A 27371-nucleotide genomic window follows, 5' to 3' on the forward strand; every position below is an offset into this window, starting at 1 on the left:
AAGAGAAGCCAGGCAGAAATACTAAAATGATATGAAGGATACCCTAGGGAACAGAGCTAACACCATGGTTCAAAAAGATTTTGAATAATTCTGTTCAACTTTTGAAGAGTGAAGAGTTTCAGTAAACTTTTCCTGATGTGACATGATGCTGTTCCTTATGTGATGATGTAAGGTAGATGAGACGTTGAGTCAGGTGGATGAGACGTTGAGTCAGGTAGATGTGACATTGAGTCAGGTGGATGAGACGTTGAGTCAGGTAGATGTGACGTTGAGTCAGGTGGATGAGACATTGAGTAAGGTAGATGTGACATTGAGTAAGGCAGTTACATACTGGAATGACGTCATGTGCGTTTGAAATAATGATGACAATTGTTGCTATATGTCACCAAGTGACACCAAGTGATGTCACACCAGGATAATTGGAAATGACAGAAAACTTTTGTTTCCATACTTGATTCTGTCCTTCCGAAACCAGTGAAAGCAGTTTAATACACTGCAATTCTTTTTTTCAATTTAGGAAAGCAATTCAGACTGTCTGAATCCTTATCATTTATCCCTACATTTAAGGCACACAAGTCCTCACACAGTAGCAACACCTTAAAGTACACGTGCCACTGTCTACGCTCACTTTGTATTACTGCCACCGAAAGTCAAGCATGACCTTTGGAGTCTGCAATGCATGTGGCCTCGTCTAGCATCACCACTACAAGGTGTCCTTGCTTAGATCTGTAGTCAACATTCATCTGTTTATGTTCTGTTTTGAACATACTTTTAATACAAGCAGATAAAGAGAACAGATGCTCAACATATAAAGAAATGTTACGACAGAGATTTTGAATTTTCTGACATCACTTCCTGCCTCATCTCCACGACCCCAGTGATCTTGGCACTGTTCAAGATTTATGTACAAAAGTTGTCAGTGGAGGGATTTGTCTGGGATTAAGATAGATGTCTATCGTAATCCCGGCAGTGTTCTAAAACAGATGTAGGGCGCGACACATGTACTGTAAAGAGTATGACCTGCAGATGGTTATTCAGAAGGGAATTTAGAGCTACTCAAATAGAAAAAAGGTTTAAATATTATTAAACACCTGTCTTGCTGTAAAATGAAGCTCATGGTATATTATTTCAGACTAATGTTAATACCAGTCTGAACTGCTAACACACTTTTAAATAACTGATCCCTATGGACGTTTCAGTACATTATTTATAAGCTTCCGTATCATTATTTACAAGGCAAAGCGCAAATACAGGGGCTTTCAGGTACAAATTAAACTATAGGCAAATATTCTGAGACACTGTAAACTTTGTGGTTGCAATTAACACAGAATTAACCAAAATTTGACTTGCATATCAACTTGCAAGTGTAAATTTACTGTGAGCAATACATGATGCAGTATCTTGGGCAACACACAGCTACAGTAGGGTCTAGCTACATACATATACGTGCACATTTGGGAACTTGTAGCCCTGGATGACTACACTTCGCTCTTTTATGTCTGTTATGGCACTCGCATAACAGATATACGATGCAGGTATTTCCAGATCTAATGAAATTGATAGATACCTGTATATCGCTATACAACAGTTCAAAATCGACAGGCAACAATTTGAAATTTTTCCTTCCCACTCCCATATTCTCAAAGTTTGGTAATAAACTTAACAGCCTGCCAATTAGAATGAGCTCATCTTGAAAGACTAGTACAACAATGTATTATAACTGTTAATATAAATTTGTTTGATACGTGATAGTCCCAGATTGCTCTGACACATGCTTTGGCAAAAGTTTGTTCCACCAAGGATGGCCCCAGACCAACGTGGGCTTGGAGCCATCCTTGGCCGATTAAAACTTCTGCCAAACCTAATGTCAGAGCAATCTCTGACTACATGTAGGGCCTACATAACATTAACAGTTATCAAAGAAATTCTTATGTAGTGCCTACTGTCAAGCATATAGTGAACAGTGAATAAGTGTCTGAATTAATTTCATCCACAATCTATCCAGATGAACTAGGATTAAAGCTACGTTAAATACGTTATCTACATTTGTACACACAAGACCTAATTACTTGGCATGAACGACAACTAAAATGCACATCACACTGGCCTACGTGCCGTGATCAATTGGTTGTTTTGTCCTTCCACTTCCTCGTTATTTTTCTTACCTTCAGACAGTATACACTTTATGAGGATAACTCATATCGATGAGTTTTGTACGGCTAAGGTAGTTATCCCTCTTTCACAACAACTGTCAACCGATAAATCCCGCTCCGCTGACAGTTTCGATACTACATTTTACAACAGAAAACCGGAAATCCCGTTCGAAGGCGGTGAAAGCGACGACACTGCGTGTTTATAGTTATTTCTCGTAAGTAACAATGACCTACTTGGATGGGGATTCCCCAAGCTCTTCACTGAGGATCCATACGGTGACACAGACGTGGTCGTCTTTCTGATATCAACCTTCACCAGCTTGAACAGTAACTCTAAAAACACATAGCCTGAACACATAATTTGTGGAACAAAATTTGAATACGTATCAACTAAACCAAAATAGACGAAGGCAATGTGTATAACTTCAAGACACACGTACTGTGAGAACCCTCCCGCGGTCACCCTGATTAACCGATTTTCACAGCGGCTTATGAACCGCTGTCTTCATTTAAAGACATTAACACGTATAAAATGTAAAGCAGATGCAATCTTACCGTCATTAGACACAAAACTCCGCAAGTCTTTTGACTGAAAATAGATAGTTTTCAGAGATTAGTAGATAATTCTTCACCTCATAGTTGAGGTCACCATACCCAGAGTCGCTCACAATTCAATTATGAATATTCATTTATTTTGTGGCCTCAGATTATTACCTCCCTGGCAAAAGAACGCAGCTTCACCCAGTCACGTTTGAAAAGCGCAATTGCATGTTAAACATTTGCTTGATTCTGACTTATCTAATATTTCAAGAATTTTTCACTCATGCAATGACAGGCAGTTCACTACAGATTACAATGCACATGTATATTCCATTACCATTATCAATTTGCACCCAAAATGTAGATGTGGTTGTAACCCCTAGGCCTACGTGGCTCAGGGGTATTAAACTCAGTCCCACTGTTGATTAAAACTAATCCATGTTAGTCAAGATCACCAAGTGTGAAAAGCCACACAGATGGCGGCACTGATATTTCTTAACAGTGTTAACCAGGGTCAATCAGCGGTGGTTCCGATGCTTACATTCTGTCTATGACTCGGAAACAAAGGTAGGCTTACGTAGGCCTAGGCCTATACACAAAAGTGATAAATGTTTTTATTTTGTTTGTGATGTTGAATAACTCAGCCTAGCGCCCTTTTAAAAAAAATAATTTTAAAAATTCTAATGCATTTTTAAATTTATGCATGTGTAGCTCACGAGCAACATTGGTAGAAAATGATCAGACTCGAATAGTTCCACATCTGCCCAATACCAGTACTTTACGCATTGCTAAAGTACACATGAACAGACATACTTTAATGCAGTTTTTAAAGAAATCTGTTTTCTTTTATTAATGAAAAAGACAATAAAACTGAAAACACTGACTTCTCTATATGCCCCCCCCCCAACCCCCTCTCTTGTTTTTTGTAGAAGTATAGGCCTACGGTATAAGGATTTATGCAAAACCTCAAATCAGACCGCTTAGTTTTGCATATGGAAGGAATTTGCAGATTGTCGTTGGTCGTTGATTTCCATGCGATAACGCCTGCAAATATCGTAAAATTCTGATGACATTTTGTGGGCAGTTATTTTTATGAAACCACAGACCAAGTTCGAAAACCGATGAGGGAGCCCAGGAATGTTTTACTTATTTATAGTGAGACGTGAGACAGAAGTTCTCTGGAGTCGCTCGTTTCATGTTCCACAGATGAGTCTTAAAAGATTGACCAATTGTGAGCTATGTGTTGGCAACTGTTGTGGCTTCTGGCAGATAGTGTGAAGAGAAGAGCCCGAAGTTGCCAATGGTGATGGTGAGGAGGTCGGAAAGGATACCGACGAAAATGGCGCTTCACTTCTTCAGCCGAATACGAGTAGTTATGATCTGGATGAATGGAGCCCTGGTGAAACTCTGGTGTCCCATGTCAAGCAAATAGAAAACCCCAAACCAAAAAGGAAACCAACAATTTTAAGAAGCGCACATCATGTCTAGTGCCGTAGAATGTTGATTTTGTACCAGTTCTCATGACACCAAAACGAAACCCCCGACTCACACAAATGAGTTCTAACAAATTTTTTGTGACAGATGATCTATTCGAAAACGTTGTACTTGTACTTGAAGGATACAGATTACCACTGAAGATTTTTCTCCAGATTTTCAAGATTATTACAAAATGCAACGTTCTGATCACCCAAGCCAAAACCCTGAATTTTCTAATATTTTTTGTTATAATCAGTCTTACGTTCATTGAAGGCCATCTATATATATATATATATATATATATATATATATATATATATATATATATATATATATATATATATGGGACTGTGCATCATCGACATAGGCTAGGCCTAGTATAGGCATAGATTCGTTGGCCTATACCGGCAAAATAAAAGGATGTTATCAGAAAATGTTAGTAACTTGCCAAAAGATGGTGGTCTACCTCGAAAACATTCATCTGACGGGAAGCTGAACAAAATAATACTTTCATTTTTTTATGTGTTTATTTACTTGTTTATTGATATACTTATTTAGGCCTCACCGGTACCTATTTTAGATTTTCGTAAAGGGAGTTATAAGTCAAATATCCCACACAATTTCAATATTCGTCTTAGATTTTTCTGACTGAAAACTTACAGTAAAAAATTGAAGTTTTGAAAACATCTTAAATATTCTTCACTAATATCGTTAAAATCATAGAGATATTAACAAAAATATGTTGTTGTTTTTTTTTTGTTTTACACTAAGTATGCAGGTACATGAGTGTAAACTTCCAAAGCATTATGTTTAAAATCAAGAGAGAAATTAAAGTATTCCATCACACGACTGTGTCAAAAACAGAAAGAGGTGGGGGGGGGGGGGGGGGTTGACCAGAATGTCTTGATTAGGCCTGTGTGTGATAAATTCGTCATTAATTTGTTTACAAATTTGCATTAGTCACTGACAGAAACTGTCCCGCCTCCAGACAAAATTTGAATATACGTGTGTAAAATTCCAAACTTATAATGCTCCATGAAACCGTAAATTGGTATTTTATCTTACAGTTCTGAGGAAATTCTGCTAGAACATATAAACCCTATTCCGAGAGTACCTCGTCGAGGTGATAAAAGGCTGTTGCATTTGTGGACATGTTTATAACGCATACACATGTATGTATGGTTGGGGCATAACGTCGTACATCGCTGCATATTTTTTTTACCTACTTCTGCTTAAGCCATGGTCAAGGGGACGTGTAAATTGCTACTATTTAAGCATTTACATGAATAGTTAGAATAAAACCTGACTGAGGTAAACTGACAAGAGTCCATATTTCACCGGTTACGTGTGAACATATGCCATGTGTTTACGCTGTCGTCACTGCTTTGGATTTATTCTGTATGCTGTACGTCTTTTACAGTATTTTACTCGCTTCGTGGGTAAGACCACTGTCGAAAGCCTGACGGGATGGAAGTGCCGTTCCCTCCAGGCGGGCGAGCGAGTCTACCTACCTATAACAAATCTTGTCCTTGGTAATGCGACAGTCGTACGCTTTAATTCACTTGTCGTAACTATAACATGGGGTGAAGTAATATCGAATATCCAGAATAAGCCTAAAGCTGTTGAGTTCAAGTCATACTCTTCCGAGCTGAAACCGAAGACGAGGAGCTGGTCGATATAGGCGACGAATTTATCCCGCCCCGCTAAATGTAAGACTGTTTGGTGTCGTTGCGATCCACATGCTGAAATAAGCACTCCTGACCTTGCTGATAGTTTTGAGGTAGCCATACGGTGACACAGACGCGGTCGTCTTTCTGATATCAACCTTCACCAGCTTGAACAGTAACTCCAAAAATACATAGCCTGAACACACAATTTGTGAAACAAAATATGAATACGTATCAACTAAACCAAAATAGACGAAGGCAGTGTGTGTAACTTCAAGACACACGTACTGTGAAAACCCTCCCTCGGTCGGTAGTCGCCTTGTCCAGTTAAGCCAGGTAATATCAACAGAATTTACATACGATTTTACTTGATCTTATCGTAGATCTTGTTGGCTGGATTATCGTCAGTTTAGATTTTTCCAGATTTATATCACATATCATACTTTATTGTGCTTTTCATAACATGTATCAGGTTGAATAGGTCAGCATCGTCGAGATGCAAACATGTATCATCAGCGAAAAGTATTATTTTTGCATATAGCATATTTATATAAGAGGAGAATTAGACTTTGATCATTGTTGCAGAGTAAAAATAATATTGGGCCTCGCGTATAACTACTTGCACATTGCCATGATTTAATAGCTCTTTACTCAGTAATAAAAATCTAATTCCTTAGTCTGGTCTTAGTCACCCGATGAGTGCGTGGAGACCACGAAGAAGGCGTAAGAATATCGCATTACAGCCACTCCCTGACTGCATTTACAGATCTGTTCTTTGTTACCCGTCGAATGCTACCCGTCGCATCAATTCTGCTTCATGGCTGGCAAAGATGAAGCTTGATTTGATGAATTTTGACGACACACACCCAGGATATACTTGAGCAAGATGCTTTCATAACACAGAGATTTAACTTTAGATTAGTAAGGCAAGGCAAGTAAGTTTCCCCACCCGAGCCATTATACTGATACGGGTCAACCAGTCGTTGCACTATCCCCTTCCTCTTTTAAAGTCTTAAGTGTGACTCGATCAAGGATTGACCCTAGATCTACCGGTCCCGAAGAGGACGCTCTACCAACTGTGCTATCCGGTCCGGTGTCATGTATAGGAATCATATTAACGGTGCTCACAATTCAGGTACACGCATTCTTAGAGGACTACCCGCAGCCATCACTGAAGGATTCAGAGTGAGGAAGGGAAGGAAATGACGACAGAGAATATCTTAAACAGGTTCAGACCAAATATCAGGTTGGTAATGCCGTGAATTCTCTCATCTCTTATCTTCCAAAGCCGAGCTACCCCACCCAGTTCCTCGCGAGGAAATGAGGGGCCTCAGTGGCCTAGGAACTTGGCATGTCAGCACGACGTAATGGCCCGGGAACTTCTCACCAGTGCGGTCGCTGTGAGATAAAGACCAGTCCGTGCTACATTCCTCTGCGGCCGAACGTGGGAAGGTCTACCAGCAACCTGCGGATGGTAGTGGGTTTCCTCCGAACTACTTCCAGAGGTTACCCACAAAGCGCCCTCTACAAAGGTGTAACCCCTGAGCTTACAGGTACTTCTTACAAATGCTGTAAGTTCAGACATGTACATGCAATGCAGGACCCTTCGGTATAATGCTGTCCGGGTAAGGACACTTTACAATGTCAAAATTAAATGTATCTATCCTTCGTCTCGTACAGTCTGCGAGATCCAGGTCCAGATAAGATGTCTGGTTTTATTTAAATCCAGGGAATGTTGGTCAGTATCTTTCACTGCCTTTGTTACATATGTCAGTTGTTCAAAGCTGGTAGATCGTACATATATCTCGTTTAGTGAATGCCTCCTGGAGGACAGGCTGTGGCTCATAAGGACGATTTGTTATTAGGCGATAAAGCTTTTTTGAAAGACTGTCGAAATTGACAAGAAGTTTTTCTGTTTACATGCGGAAATTTATCAGAAAGATTTCTCCGTTTGGGGTTCAGCTAATACACATATACAGTTTCTTACATCGGTATTGGAGACAAGCATTCCATGGAGAAATTGCTCCGGACAGAGTAAGCCATATTTCATCCTCTTACCCACTGACAATTATTCAACTCCAAGAGTCAAAATGATTACTACGTTTATCGTCGAAACAGACATTGGTTTATCAGCACAACCAGCTAGGAACAAACCAATGCATTAGCGCTTTGATTCCAACTGTTCACTTACCCAAGGTAGCGATGTCATTCAGTGCGAGGAACATCGGTCGGTATAGCCCCTGGTCAGAACTCGACTGCCAGACATTCTAGATATTCTATCCCGGCCATTAATTACTACTGATAATCATTGCGTGAAAGTTCGTGGCGAAGTTATTTGCAAGTCTCTAAATCTAATCCCGCTTAACGCTGAGTTATGGATTCACAAACACGGGGCAGTTTTAACATCACCGCAAGCTTGTATATTAACAATTGCTATAGAAGTATAACTGAGATACTTTTTACACTTTTTCTTGTTTTATGGCAAGATATTTTAGACTCATGAATTATTTGTACCTTTTACTGTTTTAACAGGTATAGTGATTTGGAGTATGTTATGAATTTCGTGCATTCGACACCTGTATTAGAAATCTATGTTTTTTCTCAAATCACTGGACACGGCTACTTCTGCTTCCAGGTAATTATCTTCCGCTTAACATTATAACTCTTTAACAGATTTCCACGCTACTTTTTTTAATGAAACTTGCTTTGGGAATTTAACTTAGGATATTCCCCAGTTGACAACTTCAATGGTGATTTGGATGTTCACTGAAGTGTAGACGTCAATATTGTAGTAAAAATACCATGTGACCGTCTTCTGATGAATGAGGTTTTAATGGTGAGGGAGTGATTTCTTGGGGTTAACGTCGTACGTATTAATTTTTCCTTTAAGTGGATGTAATGTGCCTCCTTGTTGCAGGACGGATTTCCACCGTCCTTTTATCTAATGCTGCTTCACTGAGACAACTTACCGAAGACAAGTAAAAGGGCCCGCCCGAGCCATTATACTGATATCAGGTCAACTAGTCGTTGCACTTTAATGCCCTTTATGCCTTGAAGTTTTAGGTATGACCCGACCCAGAATTGACCCTGGATCTACCGCCTCCGAAGCGGACGCTCTAATAACTAAGCTATCGAAGTTGTAATAGGTTGTAATAGGATGTAGTGGAACGTAACGTACTATGTATTTACTTAGCATAAATACTGGGGGCAGATTTCTTGAGCAATGCCACGCTCAACAGAATCGCATAAAGTGATGCCAGACAACAATTAATACTCTATCTTAATTTTTTTCTGATAACGTTGGGTGAGAATTATTATTTCGTATTATTTAAAGACGTGTTTTACCCTTTCTAAGGAAATTCACTCATTCTTAGCGCCTTACGATTTAAAAAAGAACACATCAACCAACACAACAGTTAGACATACATGTCTTTATTTCGTCTTACACAATGCATGAATAATGCAAGTTTTCCGTTTTTCACAGCCGGGCTCTGGTTTGCAGGTATTATTAGCACTATCTTTAATTGTGCCTATGTATTTCTCATGCATCCACCTGTAACAGAGCCACAAACAAAGGAAACGTAGAATGAATGAATGAATGATTATGGCTTAACGCCACTTCTGCAATATCTCTGCCATATCGTGGCGGAGGAAACATAGAAATAAAGGAAGATTTTATGGAAATTCTGTCCTAGGATCATTTCCGCTCAATTTGCAAAGGTTCATTCGAAAAAGAAAGTACATGAAACAGAGAAAGTGAAAGTTCAACCTGCCGTACGTTTGACTGGAATCGATATTGTTTACATACGGTTAAGTAATCCAGCTGCCTGCATCAACCTGATTTCCACTATTAAAAAAACGAATTCGAAATTTTAAAACTCATTTGAGGCAGCATGATAATAAAAGAAATATGTTTTGTAGTCTCTTTCCTTTATCCAGTCGCATCATCAGAGGCAATGGGTTCTTGGTGTTGAAACAAGGCATATGGGGTTTAACATTATCAATTAGAAATTGATGTGTTCTAACTTCTTTTTCTATTGATGTGTTCTAACTTCTTTTTCTTTGCAAGAGTATGGGCTTCCAACATATCGATGTATATAGCTTGTTAAGTTAGGTGCCACTTAGTTTTGGCAATTTTGGTAGCGAGCATGACTGATTATACAGATACCGATATCTGAATATAGGCGACTGAATAAATGAAACAGCCTATAATATGCATGGATTTTCCTGAAGTTCAATGTCAATTTATTTATTTGTTTATTTATTTATGTAACTTGCAATTTGAAAGATTTACATCCACAATCAGAATAAACCCTTTATGCTGAGATAAACCGACATGAGGTTAAAATTTCATACGTTACATGGGGTCATTTGCAAGCTCTTGCACAGTCGTTGTACCTCTGGCTTCACCCTCATTACTGTAGACTATCATACGTATACGACGGCTGTCAGAAGAAATCACCGACGTTGGCTGGATGCCAGACGACACTGCTGACTTAAAACCGCAGCCGATTCTGCAAGGGCTGGTTTTGAACACGCATGTAACACTGAGAACCGTTATAGTGACTCACCAGTTACGAAGCCAGCACCTGGTCACCTGGGTACCTGGAGGGCACTTAGCCAAGGGGTTTCCGTTATAGCCATTAACCGGTGACCTGATAACTTGATAGCTTCCACTTTCCTCACATGTCGCCCTGGCCTGAACGGGTGACAGAATTAAAAAAAAAAAACCGATTCAACGGCCAGGATATTTGGCGAACACACAAATAAGGCAGAAAATAAGTGTCCTTGGTAAATTTTGAACAGGTGTTTCATGAGTAAACTTAACATCACACATGTAGATCTGATATCAACGAATCTCAGCTAAAGGAAAGAAAATGTAGTCCGCGAAATATTCTTTAAGTTTATCTCTGTAGACTAGCTCAGTAACAAGATTTCAAATGTGTTCACCAAGATTTTAGGTGTCAAGGCAACGCAAGGCCAGACTGCTCGGCAAGAACCATGTTTACGTTGGAATGATATTTTCAATGCTTTCTTGAGAGAAATGGTATGTCGGTATTGGCCTATTGAAGATAAAAAAAACAGCTTTGTTAGTCATGCCCTGGAATATTTCCACGGCTTTCTCCATCATTGTGGACAATATTAAGTCTGTCAGTTAACTATTAAAGTATAGGATGTGATAAAATGCATTCGTTCAAACTGTTAGTTCTTTCACATTATTATAATCAGCCCAGGCATTTAAAAGTGTTTAGATTGCGACAGATACAGCCGAAAAGTATACACCATTTGTTCAGCATAAAATCCACAAAATACTGTTAGAAGTCTCCGAATTGAGCAATCATTGTGTAAACATGATAATGCTTTTCTGGTCAAACATTTTATTTTCTTCTGAAAAGAAACAAGGTCACAAACTGCCGTTATAAATTGCACATGCACGTAATGCGCAGAGTTTGGCTCTGTGTTAACCTAATTCTACGTTCGATATTGGGTTCTTGGGGCTGTCTGAGTAGCTACGTTTTAAGCATCTACAGATGCTATTGTTCACTGCTAGCGTGTGAGCACTTGCCAACTATTACACAATCTTCGATATCCTGGGTTTAGCATCTATGTCGTAGTTTTTTGTTCATATTTACCCATATTTCAGAACGGTAATTTCTATAACCACTTTTTGCAGCAAGGCATTTCCGTCCTTGAACTTCAACACCGTCACACGCTTTTGATTCGTTGCTACATTTACATTCCACAACAGATCCCGGTGAGCAGTCAGCGCGGGATACAGCGTTATCTTTGCTCACACGACCTCCACGAACATACCAGCCTACAAAGAAATACATAACAGAAAATAGCATCCCAGAGTTTTCCTCACATGTTCACAACCGCTGACATATAGGTGAAAAATTGTTGAGTATTGCGTTATACGACTATAGATCAATCAACCAATCTTTATGGCGCAACTCCGCCTATCCGTATGGACGTATGTTTATATTTATACATATTTATGAATCAACATTCTATGTTACCGGTAATTGACGAAACCTAGCATTCCGAGTCCACACCGTTTCCAAGTGCAGCTTAGCGCCCTTGTTTAAATGGTTGCACACAGGTGGCCGCCCGAATAACCACTCTTATCGCTATCTGGTGAAATTCTCGTCCTAACATCTCTCCTTCCAACCGTCACACAAAATTTTGTTATGATAATCCAATAAAGCATTGTTTTACGTGTAAAATGCATCCAGACCCCATGTGATACTGCCTTTTTTTTTTGAGACGGCCACCATGTATTTAAAATGGTTGACTACATTATTGGAAACGTGCCCAAAAGCTGACTTTTCTAACAGTGCTAAATTTTCGCAAGGTACCATAATTGAGCACTATCTTAAATAACGTAAACTACGAATTATGGATTCCAGGTATTTCGACCTCTGTTGAGGATTAAGTGTTCACGTGACCCGGCCAAACTACGTGGCAAATGGCGGCTATGTGAGATCACTGGCGGCAGCATGAACTGGAGGCATTTGACACGCGAAAAGATACTTTCTTGGGTTATTATTACAAAGTTTTGTGTGGGGATTGGAAGGGGAGATGTTAGGGCGTGGATTAGACGATTTAGAGGTAAGAGGAGTGGTTATTCGGGCCACCCCCTGTGTCCCATCATTTTAGCAATGACGCTTGTCTCCAACTGGAGGTTGAGCAGCCATGAATATGGTGTATCAACATGTTCCTTATCAACCAGTTAGTGCACTGGGACTACGCCATAATGAGAATTTTGGAATGGCGCCCGGCTGTCTTCGGTGCCTTTTGCTTTTGTTGGAGGAGGCCACTGTGGCCGAAGGGGTAGCCCACCAGAGTAGCGCAATGACCAGTAGCCTTTCACCAAAGCGGTCGGTGAGATTTCAAGTCCATAGTTACTGTATGACGACTGTTGTAAGGGATCAGAAAACCCCAAAATCCACGTAGCCCTTTGAGCTTTGTAACTAGGTATACTACAGCAGTTTAGTTGGGACCGTTTAGCATGAGCTGGCTTTCTCTCCGGCCGTACGGAAGGTCTGACAGCAACCTGCGGATGGCCGTGTCCGTCGGGCTCTGCCCGGCTTCCTCCTACCATAATGATGGGTACCGTCGTATAAGTGAAATATGCTTAAGGACGGCGTAAAACAAGAATGAAATAAATAAATAATTTTCATTGGAGTGGCGGTGGTGACGAGAGAGTCCGCAAGCGGTCCCAAATAAACTGCGGTAGTATACTTAGTTACAAAGCTCTAAAGAGCTTCGTGGATTTCTGGTCTTTTACAACAGTCGTACAGTAACTATTGTAAGTATTGTCAATAGCACAGTCAGTAATATCAGAGGTACTGTGCAGCCTATATGTAGCTCTGAGATTGGTGAGACATGTTTCCAGCGTAACTTCTACATTAACTGCTCTGAACCGTTACATTCACTAACCTGGAACTCGGTCCAGTCACATACGCTGTCATTGAATTCCCAAAGTTGTTCGCCACAAAAAGAGGTGTCCAAGAATATTAAAGTAATTCTAAATTTATATCATCTTGTTAAGAAAAATAACAATAACATCGCAAATAACAAAAATGTAACCGACGCCTCCACTTGGACAGTATAAGATCTTTGTCAACCGGCATTTTCGAATCACATGACTCCGTTAGTATGGTGGAATCAGTTAATTTTCAAAAAAATAAGGTCAACTTTTTTTTTATAATAGTGGATTATAGCTCCTTTCTGTTCATAAACAACACAGAAGTTAACGTCGACCCACTTAAACACGATATCAATCGCCCATTAGATGATGTACATCTGATTGTTTCCAATCAAATCATTCCACAAGTTTATCTTTTTCGGGACGATGCCGTGTGCTGTCGGCTCAAATTGAAAATGGCGTTTAGCGAAGTTTGGCTTACTGCCAGTGTAACAGGAACATTTGTGTTAACTGTTACGTTATAGCATTTATTTTTCACTAATGACTATGTGATATGAGGTAGGAATTATTAAAGGATTACAGGAAACATGCTTTGTAGCGTACAGATTTAACATGTTGAGGACAGCACACACGGAAGGGCGGGGTTCTAGGTTAGTAAACGAAAGAGTACAGATCTGTATTTCTCAAAGCTAAGCTGGTAAGAATGATACAGAACTCTGATCTGTGTGCAGCCACGAGATACATGTATAATGAAATAACAACGTCATTTTATGGTAACACGGCATTACCGTTTGATTAAGGACCTGTGCTACGATGATTTTGGAGTTGATACATGTATGGCAATGTGCGATCAGTGTGAACCATTTCACAAACTAACAGTTATTTGTTAAATACCCTTCGGTACATTGACAACAGCAACACTGGAAGTTTAACTTTGAGCCACATCATTAATCAAACATCATGATGTGAACTCCCGAGTAGATTTTCTATCCATTTATTCGTTATGTAATGGAACATGCTTGGAATACATTTAAAACAAAACAAAGGCAACCCTATATATTAAAGTCAACATATTTGGACTTCTATATTTCGGCGATGCAGTCCTCAGGAATATACAGCAAAAGCACAGTATATATGCACAGCAGAGTGAAAAAGAGAAAATGAAACATTACATTCACAGAAATTTATTTATTTATTTATTTGATTGGTGCTTTACGCCGTACTCAAGAATATTTCACTTATACGACGGCGGCCAGCATTATGGTGGGTGGAAATCGGGTACAGCCCGGGGGAAACCCACGACCATCCGCAGTTTGCTGACAGGCCTTTCCACGTACGGCCGGAGAGGAAGCCAGCATGAGCTGGACTTGAACTCACAGCGACCGCATTGGTGAGAGACTCCTGGGTCATTACGCTGCGCTAGCGCGCTAACCAACTGAGCCACACATTCACAGAAAAGCTAAGAACATAGAAAGCTGAAACAAAATAGCAATGCACAAGGGTAAACCTTAAGAGTTACAGAAAGGATGCATTGGGACTCATTGCCGAGAGACAGCTGCATGGGTGGGTAATGATAAATGAGACATAATATGTGTTAACGGGTGGCTATTTGAATACAATAAATCTTTGGAGGCTTTTCGCCCATGGTTCAGTTACAGGGGTTAGACTAAAAATTTCATTTTTCTGTATATTGTTAACATGGCTTCATCTCTACGCCGAAATATAGAATAACAAATATGTTGTCTTCAACAATTTCATTTCTGTCTTTTACAAAAATCTAATATGTGGTCAGTTGTTTTGGGGGCGAATATTTCCATTGCAAATATAACAGACGGCTTACGTGTCTGGTGTGCGCGTTTCATCTCCTCTAGACGTGTTTTGTAAATTTGAACTTCATCTTGGGTGGATTCGACAGCCTCGGTCCACTGAGTGAGTTCCTGAACACGATCTTGGATCGATTCTACAGTCTGGTCCAGTTGAGTCATCGTCTGGAGACGATTTTGGATGAAATCTACAGCCTTGGCCAGCTGTGTTACTGTTCCCAAGCGATTTTTCATCTTCTCCACAGCCTTGTCCACTCGTGAAAACCTCCACTTCTCCATCAGAAGTCCAGCTTCTAAATTTTCCAGCTGAGTTTTGCAGAATGAACAGGTACCTTGAGACACTTTCTGATGTCTCGTCTTCGTCATTTTCAAACGCCTTACTTCAGCTTCTAGAGACTTAACCTTGGCCTGGCTGTTGTTAAATTTCTGTTCCATTTGAGAAAATTGCATTCTCATGGTAACAAAATCCAGATGCAGCTGGAATAAGAAGTAATCGTTGGGGTTCTCTGGCAATTCAGCTAATACCAGAGTAACGGTAGCAATCACTAAAGCGGCCAACAATCCCATCATTGAACAGTCGTATCGTATGTTCAAGGCTGTAAGACAGACAACGCTCAGGCCTCAGAGAGTATAACTTTGTCTCTAAATAAGACTTAGTCTTTGATATATAGCCTTAGTTATTTTGTAGCACATTACATGCTTGTGACTTGATATGAGGAACACATCACATCCTTGTAATTTGATATGGGGATCCTGTCGGCGCATAATTAGTTCGTCCTACATCTGCTAGTAGAGCATGTAGAGTCATGTTGCATGCTATAAACCTTAAGTATACGTATCCATCATCAGACAGCTCTGGGTGATTACTAGGATAAATCTTTGTCATGTTTTGCTACATGATATGCCATGAAACCTTACCCCGGTTTCCTCCCGCCATAATGCTGGTCGCCGTTGTATAAGTGAAATATTCTTGAGTACGGCGTAAAACACCGATCAAATAAACAAATAAATCAAATGAAACCCTTAGCTGCATATCCGAGTGCACTTGGGACTTGCTGCTGTTGTGTTGTAAGATTTCTCCCCGCCGTTCTCTGAGGTGGGTGGCGATCTGACTTGACGTGAAGTGCGCTGGCATGCCTGTCACTGTTACACAAGGAGCAGGAGATGTCCTCATTACAGTTTATGGACACATGATCTGCTGACTTTCAGCATCAGAACCATATGCGGTTTTCTTGTAGAAACTCTTGGCGATTTTCTAAAAGTCTCGATCGAAAGGTTCGACAATAGTTGAGACCGACTAGTATTGTGTACCGCACGTACAGGAGTTGCCTTAGCGACGCTTAGTGCTAACTCGTCAATGTTGGTCTTCTTGGAATGGAATTCCCTCCTGATGAAGACTTGCCTTGGTTGCGACCGTTCTTGTTTCGCCGATGCGATATTTTCCTATGCAAAAGTGGGTCCGTTTCGCACATTACTCAGCTCTTCCATGAATTCACAAAGAATGTGAAACAGCTCTGTCGAAGAATTAAAGTAGCTTCAAAGAGCTCTGTATTTGGGATCTTCCTTTATTGACCGTATTTCCCAAGGATGTCGGACAAATCATACAGCTTTTATTTTCTTTATTATTCAGTCGTGGGAAGTTGTCGAGCTTGGATTTCAAAGCTGCCGCGGCCAATTCCGCGCTACCAAAACGTTCTTCCAATCGATCCCACATCTTCCAATAGGTGTGTGAACGCTAACAGCCCCACCAACGGATTTCAGCGTATCTGCGTGACTCGGGAGCACGCCATTTGACCTACAAATCGATTCCTTCACCGGCAGTAACCCCTGTGATGCTCTGAAACCCTGACTTCCAAATGCAAATTGCAAATGTCTCGGGTTTGTCGTCAAAGTTCTAAGGAAATCTTTCTTCAACAGATATCATATGAATTCTGTGTTCACGGTTGAATGAGTCGGATAAAACTGTTGCTTCGATGTGAAGATATTTAACATTACCGAAGCGAATGGTGTAACATTTAGATCTGTTATTTCATTTAACACATGTTATTTCACTTCGCACTGGGTAGGGGTTGAGGTAAAGTTGGTTTGGATATTATTATCTATAGTCCCATGGGGAGAGAAAACAACACTGGAAACACATTGGTAACCTGGTTTGATGTTCTCGTTGTGAAGAGTATCTTGTTCTGCAGGCACAGACGCTTTATCCGATAGAGAAAGCCTGGTGTCTGGCTGTGTTGATGGGCATGGCTCTGGCTTTGGAGTGATCTGTAGAGTAATGTCACCTTGTGGCAGAACGAACGTCCTTTACAAAACTGAAAACTTCAGTTTAGAGTCCTTGACGACCTTGTCGGTCAGGTGAGGTCAGCGTGTTAAACAAATTACACAGTCCACACTGTATAATCATAATAAAGATCCGAACACCAATAAACGTGACTTCCGCAGAAATTCACATAAACGAGACATCAGTACTACTGTGGTACACAAACGGTGTCGGCATAAAAATCTGTCCTCCCAAATGAAACTGGCATCACCGGCTCATATAAATATAATGGACTCGATACGAGAGCGTCGCACACTCTCCTGGCTCCCAGTGGATGCAGCAAAAATACCTCCCCTCTGCACAGAAAACACGGCTTATATACGTGCCAGGTGGATTCAACTATTCTTAGACACAGAATTAACAACCAATGAACAGCCAGTTAAATAAACAGAGCCTTGAACAAGGTGCTTTCGGCCAGGTCCGCGCTGTACATATATAACAGGGCCTGTTATGCTTTCACAAAGGTCCGCAGACTAACAGTACATGAAAACGTTAAATAGTCATACATAACACCTGCAACATATCTATCTGTGCACATCGATTCACCTTCTAACGGTAAGTTTATATGTGATAACACGTCAGTTTCCATGTCGCAATGGAATTTGGACAGTTCCGATGTCCGCCGTGACGTTAAAGATTTTGCTTCGTGCCATGTCGACATGGTGAATGCTCATCTGTTCAGGTTTTAAATTCACCAATGTGTATCGTTAATCTATATTTATGTACATTCGAACTCCGGGGAGGGGTAAAACACCAAGTACGCAGCGTCTGACTGTCTGCAATGTCGGAGATACTCTGTGGGCCAGGACCGTTGTTATCGTGTCGTTGAGTATTATAAACAAACAATGAGCATTACACTTTAAAATGTCATGGGCATGTAGTGTTCATACGTTATTTGAGCAAGTTAGGTTTTTATGTAACCAGTGCTATGAGCATTATGGGACAGAATATACATGTGTGATGGCTGTGTTGAAAGTACATGAGTCTATTGTTAGTGTAAGCCTACACTGATAGCGACAGTCAATAAAGTATCTTCCAGAAGTAGTGAGACCAATAAGCCTGCCGTGAGGAAGATACAACAGGGCAAATAAGTGGTAATATTTTAACTGCACATTGAGAGTTAGCTCCCTTTTATTGTCTGACCGCACGTGACCTCTTGACATACTGTGTATTCCTTAAATTATATAAAAACTAAATCTAACCGTCTCAAAATATGACTTCCAAAACAGCAACAGTTTTACATTACGAATATTACGTTGAGGTTTGAGGTAAAATACAATCGTAAGCATGTCCATCTTCGTTTATTTGTAGATTTCCTTCTCGTGAATTTTCTTTTACGCCACATACACAGTTCTTAAATCCAGTGTAGAGATTGTTTTGAAGGGTCCTGTGCGCAAATGTCATTCACACCGTGGTGGACTCCACTCTTGCGAAGTCTTCATCGAGGCCAGCGACAAAGCCTCATGGCGTATACACGGGGTTGACACAAACTGTGGGCGGAAACTGATATTATATGAATATTTAACAGTTCAGTGAATGATTGACAGTACGGTGTCTCCTACGCAATCTCTTCTGTCCTTTTCCTGTTTCACCATAACCGTCTGTTCGAGTTTTTCTCTTCCGCTACATTTCCATTTGGTTATATACTTCATCACTCCTGCTTAATTTCTCCTGTTCTGCCTCTGTTTCTATTGATGTTTTCTCCTTTCTTCGGTTTCACTTTCCTTGAAAACTTGGTCACTTCGTTTTGATTTCATCTGTGTCAACTCAACTTTGTTGTAACCTTTTTCCGACGTTCTCTCTTCTTTGCCAGTTCTTTCTGGTAATAGTGCGGGTCAGATCTTCGTTTTGCTTTCCTTATTTCGTCTTTTTATTTCCCTTGATAACTTAAAGCACCTTGCTTCTTCGGCATAAGTATTTTATAACTTCCCAGCTTTTCTTTGGTTAGCTGAGCTTGTTTCTGAAGTTCATTAAACAGAAAGTTATCCATTGTGGAAATGTGATGACATTCTGGACGACTAGGGAATCCGCGAAGTACAACACCATAATGGTTTTGCACAATATCTTGGAGATAAATGCTCTATCCTTGTATACCCAAACATGGTTGTAACATTGTGCTTGAGTGACGAAACCATTCCTGTGGTGAACAACACATGTATAATAAACACACACACACACACCCACACCCGCACACACACACACATGTAATCCTCAGAAAATATTCTTTGTGTGGATGCAGGAATGGATGTCATTGGCTTCGTAATATGCTCCGTATCTTCCAGGAAAGACTAATTCAGTTCCTGAGAAACTTTTAACTGAACGAAAAGTTTCTTAACAGTTGAAGAATTCTGTTCATGAGCAAGGTTGAATAAGGAATTTGTAACCTTTACGGCTTTGTTTTCCAAGTATAATTCTTTCATCTCCTGCTGATCTCTGAATTTTGTCGGCAGTACTTTGTTATGTAGTATTCTAAGTCCACTTTTCATCTCCAGTTTCACATTAGTGAAATCTTTTTCTATGCACAAGAACAGCTGCCTTCATGTGAGTTTCACATTGATTCGTCCCATCATCCAAGATGGTCTCTCTATCTGCTGGTTATTCAGCCATCATTCCAAGCTACGTCTATAAAAAGGAAATTTAAATTAAAAGTGGCTAAATTAAAAGTAATGATTTTTTTTCATTAAATCATATAAGCAAGAAATGTAGTTCGCTTACATGTAAGTTGGGCCAGCAAGACTTTTAGTTTAAATGTGGGTAACGCCATTGATCACCTTTTGACTACTTTTTTTTACGCAATATGCGTCCTTTTGCATTATAGTTTATTCCGCAGTTAGAAATTCGTATTATTGACGATTGATTACAACAACAAAAGTCAAATTTCAGTGACGAATTGTCACAGAATATCTGGTAAAAAGATGTACTCAATGTTGCTTTAGAATTCATAGTTTATAAAACATGTATATATTGCTGAAGTTCCTATGGTCTTATCTCAGTTAGAAGTCATTTAGATATTTATTACCGAAAGGATTCACGTAACTTCGTAGCGTAAGTCCGCCATCATGTTTAGCATTTTAGACGGGAGGCTGTGGAATGTAGGATTTTGATAATTACGAAAGCGGCTCATGTACAATATTAATATATTTAGAAAGAGTAGATTTTATATTATCTGTGTTCTTCAAATTAATATTTAATATGACACTATCTGATAGAAATTGACGGGGGTTTTGCATATAGAAAGTTACGCTGTATCAGCCATAGTTGCTTTACCATCATGGTAAATTATTGGCGAGGCGTGGCAAGAGACGAACGCTGCTCAATGCACGTCAGCCGATCAAAATTTTGGATTTTTGGTGATTAGCACCGCCTACTCTGCCTGCACGCTATAAAAGGGCGTTGGTCAAGGGGTCTAACAGATGGTCCTGGAGGTCTACGACAGACAAGGTCGAAGACAAAGGCAAGATCAAAGGCAGAGGCAAGATCAATACAAGCTACAGAGGATTAGTTAGGGGACACCACAGATGCAAGACAGTTCTACGGTCTCAAAACGCAGACTACACATCGGTGAGTATCCCATCATGGATCAGCATAGAGATTTGCCAGGGATCGCCGATCTTCCCAAGAGGAGTCGATCTTGATTGACAGCGGGCGGAGCTAGTGTATTGAATCTCGCGGGAGATTATTTTGTTCCCTCGGGAGATTTGCTCGATCTGGCTGGAGATCGGTAATCTTCAGTATATTACGCAGGAAGGATTTAGTGTTATACTGAAGGGACTGTGACTATATGAGTTTAATAGTTACTTCTCTTGTATTAAACCGTACTTGTAAGGATTACGGTCGGGTAGAAATTCTGGCACACATACCTCTCTTATATTTTTAAGTGCTAAAGATTGTTCACCGTCTACAGCCGTGCCAACAAGCTTGGCAGAGTTATTCCCCCTGAAACTCTCTCTCAAAAACGCTATTGCTGATTCTGATGGAGTATTTGATAATTTCACTGTATATATGTGAATAAATGTATTTCACTGTTTTGTGTTCGAACTGAAAAACAAATGTTCGGATCTTCTATAACGCTGTTCTTGCTAATTAACTGAAATAAGTCGTAACACAGAGTTTTCCCCGAAGCGTTACACTGGAACAGTACAGACTTGGAATGTATTGGGTGTTATTAATGGAAAACAGCGTTCAATAAAATTAGTGGAATATTGAAAGGAAGTCCATATTTCTGTAGTGGTGTTCCCAAATACCCGAAGTCAATATCGGTCCCATGCGGTTCCCAAATATGAGATTTTTACCGGGGAGTTGATAGAGGTTAGCTGGTGATAAACAGAGAGCAGGGCGAAGCCCATATTCTTCATCTCTAAAGGTCATCAGACTGGGTTTTTAAAAATTCGATAAGCTTGGTGGCAGCGGTGAGATTCTCTTTATAAATTACTCCAATATTACGTTTTTTTTGTTTTACAAAAACGACTTAAGTGCTCTACTGCCTTTATGGCTCATTTGGAGGAAGGACCGGACAAAATTTGGCAGTCAGGAGGATATTACTTCTCCACAAGATAACACCACCTTGTGGAATCTCCAGGATCATCTTCACATGTGACTGGGCATGGCGACACAGCTCATGTGTGTGATAAAAATCGTCGTCAACTTAGGTTAGAATCTTACAATGGGCCTCCGTGGCTCAGTTGGTTAGCGCGCCAGGGCAGCGTAATGACCCAGGAGTCTCTCACCAATGCGGTCGCGGTGAGTTCAAGTCCAGCTCATGCTGGCTTCCTCTGGCCTTACGTGGGAAGGTTGCGGATGGTCGTGGATTTCCCCCGGGCTGTACCCGGTTTCCACCGACCATAATGCTGACCGCCGTCGTATACGTGAAATATTCTTGAGTACGGCGTAAAACTCCAATCAAATAAATAAATAAATAAATAAATACAATGGGGAATCTTCAGAGGAAGGTACATATTAAGATATTTTCATATCCGGGATTAATGGATGGAGACAAGTTCAACATGCAGACTGTTTGTTCGCCCACCTTAAAGGTGCTGCGCGGCAACTGGTTTCTGCACTTTCAGAAGAGGAACAGGGTGACTTTGATCATCATGCTGCAGACCTCGGGAACAGATTTGGTTCCAGTGGTCAAGCTGAACTAAGGGGCAGACATGATGGAGAAGGTCTTAGAGAATTAGGACAAGCTATTAGATATCTTTCTTATTATTATTATTATTAGATACCTTGGCTTATCCAGGCATGTCTGCTGGTCATCAGGACAGATTAGCTAAGATTTATTCTGTTGGTACACTAGCAGATTACAAGATGAGGATGTTAGCTCAACAAGGGATAGCTGAAAGTCTTCAACAGTCAGTTAATCCGGCTCTAAAAATGAGGTGTACTGGAGAATTGAAGCTCAAAGAGAAAGTAGTATACTACGCCGCAGAACTGTTAGGGAAATATCAGCTTCTTCAAAAGACGAAGAGTAGCAGAAAACAGGTAAAGTGGTAGAGGAAATCTTAACTAACTGGAATCATATATCAAGGGCTAAACATAATCAACGTATGACTGAGGACGTTGAATACTTCCTGTGTGGTCAGATAGGTCATTACAGAAGGAGTGCCCGAGTAATACAGGGAAGAAATTCATTCATCGGTCGGGCAATGGCAGACAACCGATTTAACAGGACATGAATGGGTTGTAAAAGCCGTGTCAGTCCCAGCTGTACAATTAAAATATTCAACAGGGGGATTACAAAACATTTTAAAAAGATCATCGCATACGTTCATCCACCAAATCACAGTATACGGACTTCATGCCTGTTATGGAACATAACATTAGTAATGCAGAACGCCTGTGTCACTTTGATTTCTCAACAGAAATATTCGAATTTACCGGATAAATATCGACAACCACTGAAGTCCCCAAATCTGCCATTGTTTAGTCCGGATGATAGAGGGCTAAAGGTTGCTGGCATATATCAGTTGAACACTGGCATTTTGTCCAAACCTATTATTACACAGGTTATTGTGGCAAACACTGAGTGTGATGGAATTCTCGGAATTAACATCCTGTCAAAATTTAACTGTTAAATTCATCCCAGAAGAAGATGTATAACTTGTGACGGGCAACAGATATTCTGTTCGAGATTGTGAGAAAATTTGAAGTGCTGTAGGTTGGTTACCATACCAGCTGGTCTACAAGCTTTTGTTTCAGTTAAACCTTCTGAGGGACATGAGATAAAAGGCAAATTCATTTGTGATTTGCTATTTGTAAACCTTTTCCAAGATCGAAGAAATCTAACATGCTTGTGGTGAAACCTCTAATAGATACGGAGAATGAGAATTTCCCTTTATCAAGGAATGAAACTAACAATGTTGAGTCTGTTGCTGTAAACAGCAGGTTTTTATAACGAAGAAGAGAATGTCTTCATTGATGTGTCAGGTGTAGACACGGGATTTAGCAATGTTTGTAGTACTGATTTTACCTCACCAGACGGGAATTTATCAGAATTGTTGATGCCTCTGTATGAAGAGACAATCAAAGGTATGGATTCGGAGAAAAAAACTAAGGTGAAATCATTACTGGTAGAATATTCTGAGATTGCCAGATCTGATGCAGACTTCGGAAGGGTAAACAGAATAAAACACAGCACCAACACAGGAAATGTCCCTCCACTCAGACGATCAGCTAGAAGATTACCTGCCCTGAAACAGAAAGAATCTGATGAACAGAGGGATAATAGAAAGATCCAAAAGTCCTTGTGCATCGCCTATTGTACTGCTACTAAAAGGGATGGTTCAATAAGATTTTGTGTAGACTATAGGCGATTGAATGATGTGATAATTAAGATGCTTATCCTCTTCCCAGGTTGATGATTCATGAGACTCTCTGCATGGTGCAAAATGATTTTTCAGATGAACAGAGTGGAGAGAAAACATCCTTCATTACAAGAAGTGAACAGTATCAATTCAAGGCTTTTCTGTTGGGCTTAACCAATGCCCCGAGTACATTTGAAAGGCTGATGGAATTGACTTTGGCTGGTTATAACTGGTTTTTCTGTTGGGATTAAACAATGCCCCAAGTACATTTGAAAGGCTGATAGAATTTCCTTTGGCTGGTTATTACTCTGAAATATGTCATATATATATATATATATATATATATATATATATATATATATATATATATATATATATATATATATATATATATATATATATATATTGAGAATATTATAGTTTTCGGCAAGTCGTTAGATGAAGCCATCAAAGATGGGTGACGAAGAACTGGGGGCATAAATAGAAGAGGTTTAACCAAATACAACCTAAGCAGATCCTCGGGTTCAAGCCGTCATCACAAGAAACCAAGTCCCAGCAGTTTCGGTTGATGAAAGAGGGACTTACTCAAAATTGACAGATACACAGACGGAAGATAACGATTTGAGGCGGATAATCAGAACTAAAAAGCAACATAAAGCACAGCCATCATGGGTGGAAGTGTTACCGGGCACAGTGGGACAAACTAATTTTCCATGAAAGTGTACTTTATCGGAAAAATGAGAAAGCTCACAGTGTTAAGTGGCAAATTATATTATCAGTACAGTATCGCAAAGAAGTGGTTTTACAGCTGTATGCTTGAAAAACAGCTGGTCAGTTTGGTGTTGGGAAGTCTGTAATAAGTATTAAGGAATCGTATTACTGGTACCAAATCACCAATGCTATTTGTCTTTGGTGTAAACAGTGTGACGTGCGTAGTTCCCAAAAACCTTCTAGTCCCAAATCCAATGCTCCACTGAAAGAGTACAGATGTTTTTGCGCCACTGGAAAGGGTATCCATCGATGTTTTGGGACAACATCCCAAAAACAGATAAAGATGGTGGATCCATCCCGTGTGATTTGTGGTTGTGGTTCAACATTCCAAAGCAAATCAAACCTGCAGCGCCATCAGCATGTGAGCTGAAAAACAAGGCGAAACATATCATTCCGTATTGTAAGGACGCGGCTTCATTACTTGAGGACCGTATGGTTCATCAGAGCTCCTGCTCAGGTTGTCCTTGGGTGAGGTAAAACGAGGGTACACGGAGGTGTGAACTCGGGGAAACAGCAGACTGTGTGCTGAATGAGAAGAGTCTCTTTGGATCACTTTCGGATATATTTATTAGTGAAGATGATGGAGCGATTCAGAGAATCCCATTCCTGTTATACGGATAGCCATGTCTGAGCCTATTTAGGTCAGCACAGCTACTCAGACAGAGGAGATGGGGTATGGTCACGTTCACACTATCATTGAGTTAACGGATGAAAGGAAGAAGGGAGGAAAGTAGTAGTCGTGACAACACAGCAATGTAAATTATGCAGAGAGGCTTAACGATATTGTGTGCATTTTGTGGAACCTCTGACTGGTAGAATTCTTTTACGCCTCAAGTCTATATCATTAATATCGTTAATTTGTATAGGTAATGCTATATTCTTCATATCGTTCTTTCGTATTCTCTGCATTGTTCTTTCTGCGGATAATATCAACTTTAATGTGGAACTCTAACACTGACTTGGGACTTATTCATCCGTTGCGGGACCATCTGATATTTAGAGATGAAGATAAGACCATGAAAATTCATTGTTCGATGAACAAATCGTAGGAGGGGGTGATTTTACGAAAACTCTGACTATTATTTGGATATTTATTGGGTAATCTCTTATTCATATCAGATTAACATGAAAGTAATCTAGTTGTCTGAGGTTACATTGGAAGTGTAATTATGATTACTTGACTGTACTGAGTATTTCACATGAAATACATGATCCGTAAAAGATAATACGCACCTCCAATATAGCACCTCTGCTATATACCTCAAACACTGAAGTCCTGAGCAGATATTCAGGGGAGCTTATCTTCTTATCGATTGATTGAGCCTGAGACAAGCAATTACCACTATCGAATATTACACCTAAGACATTTTTTTGGACATTGAACCGTTAGTCTTCCTACATGTCTTATGTATGTCTAATATTTTATTGTTCACGAAAATGAAATATAATAAATTCATTATTTAATGAAAACAAAAAAGAGGTTCACTGGGTTATTTTTTATAAAGGTATGCGTAATTGACGATTGATTAGAAAAAGAGTCAAATTTCAGTGACCGGGTATCACAGAATTCCGTATAAAAATGTACTCAATGTTGGTTTAGAACTCATAGTTTATGAGACAGGTATATATACATATATGTCTGGAGTTTTTATAGTCTTATTTAAAAGCCATTTGGATAATTTTCCGACCGAAACGACGTCACTTCGTCGTAGTTGGTAAAGTCGGCCATCCTGTTTAGCACTTCGGATTGGAGGCTTAGGAATCTAGGATTTTGATAATTACGACAACGGCTCGTGTATTATATTGGTATCGTTAGAAAGAGCAGATTTTATATTATCTGTGGTCTTCAAATTATTATTTAATATAACACTATTTGATAGGAATTAGGGGGTTTGTCTTTATGCTTGCATAAAAATTACGCCAGGCTAGCCATAATTGTATCGCCATAATAGTAAATTATAATCGGGGCGTAGTAAGAGGCGAACGCTGCTCAATGCACGTCAACCAATCAGAATGTACGGTCATGGCGCCTGATAGATGGTCCTGGAGATGTACGACAGTCAAGATCGAGGACAAAGGCAAGATCAAGATTTGCTAGAGTGGATTACATGTAGTTAGCAGATACCACAGATGAAAATTTACAGTTAATACCGAAGGATACAGATACAAGAAAGTTCTACGGTCTCAAAACACAGCATATGCATCAGTGAGCATCCCGTTTGGAATCAGCGTAGAGATTTGCCAGGGATCGCCGATTCTCCCAAGAGAAGCCGATCTTAATTGACAGCGGGCAGAGCTGGTAGGATTGCTGATCTCCCGCCAGATCGCACAAATCTCCCGCGGGAACAAGACTATCTCCCGCAGGGGATTTGCTCGGTCTGGCGGG

General features: G+C 40.1%; 1 protein-coding gene across 1 annotated transcript; it reads right to left on the reverse strand.

Moving 5' to 3' along the window:
* Positions 1-9257: 9257 nt before the first annotated feature.
* LOC135479539 (uncharacterized) lies at positions 9258-15672 on the reverse strand. The gene is made up of 4 exons (XM_064759416.1): positions 15109-15672; positions 11470-11654; positions 10408-10535; positions 9258-9389 (listed from the first exon to the last, which is right to left on the reverse strand). Exons 1-4 carry the CDS (start codon positions 15659-15661, stop codon positions 9269-9271), a joined length of 987 nt encoding a protein of 328 aa, XP_064615486.1. The 5' UTR covers positions 15662-15672; the 3' UTR covers positions 9258-9268.
* Positions 15673-27371: the final 11699 nt, after the last annotated feature.

Source organism: Liolophura sinensis, chromosome 12 (assembly GCF_032854445.1).
Source record: "Liolophura sinensis isolate JHLJ2023 chromosome 12, CUHK_Ljap_v2, whole genome shotgun sequence".
NCBI classification, from domain to species: domain Eukaryota; kingdom Metazoa; phylum Mollusca; class Polyplacophora; order Chitonida; family Chitonidae; genus Liolophura; species Liolophura sinensis.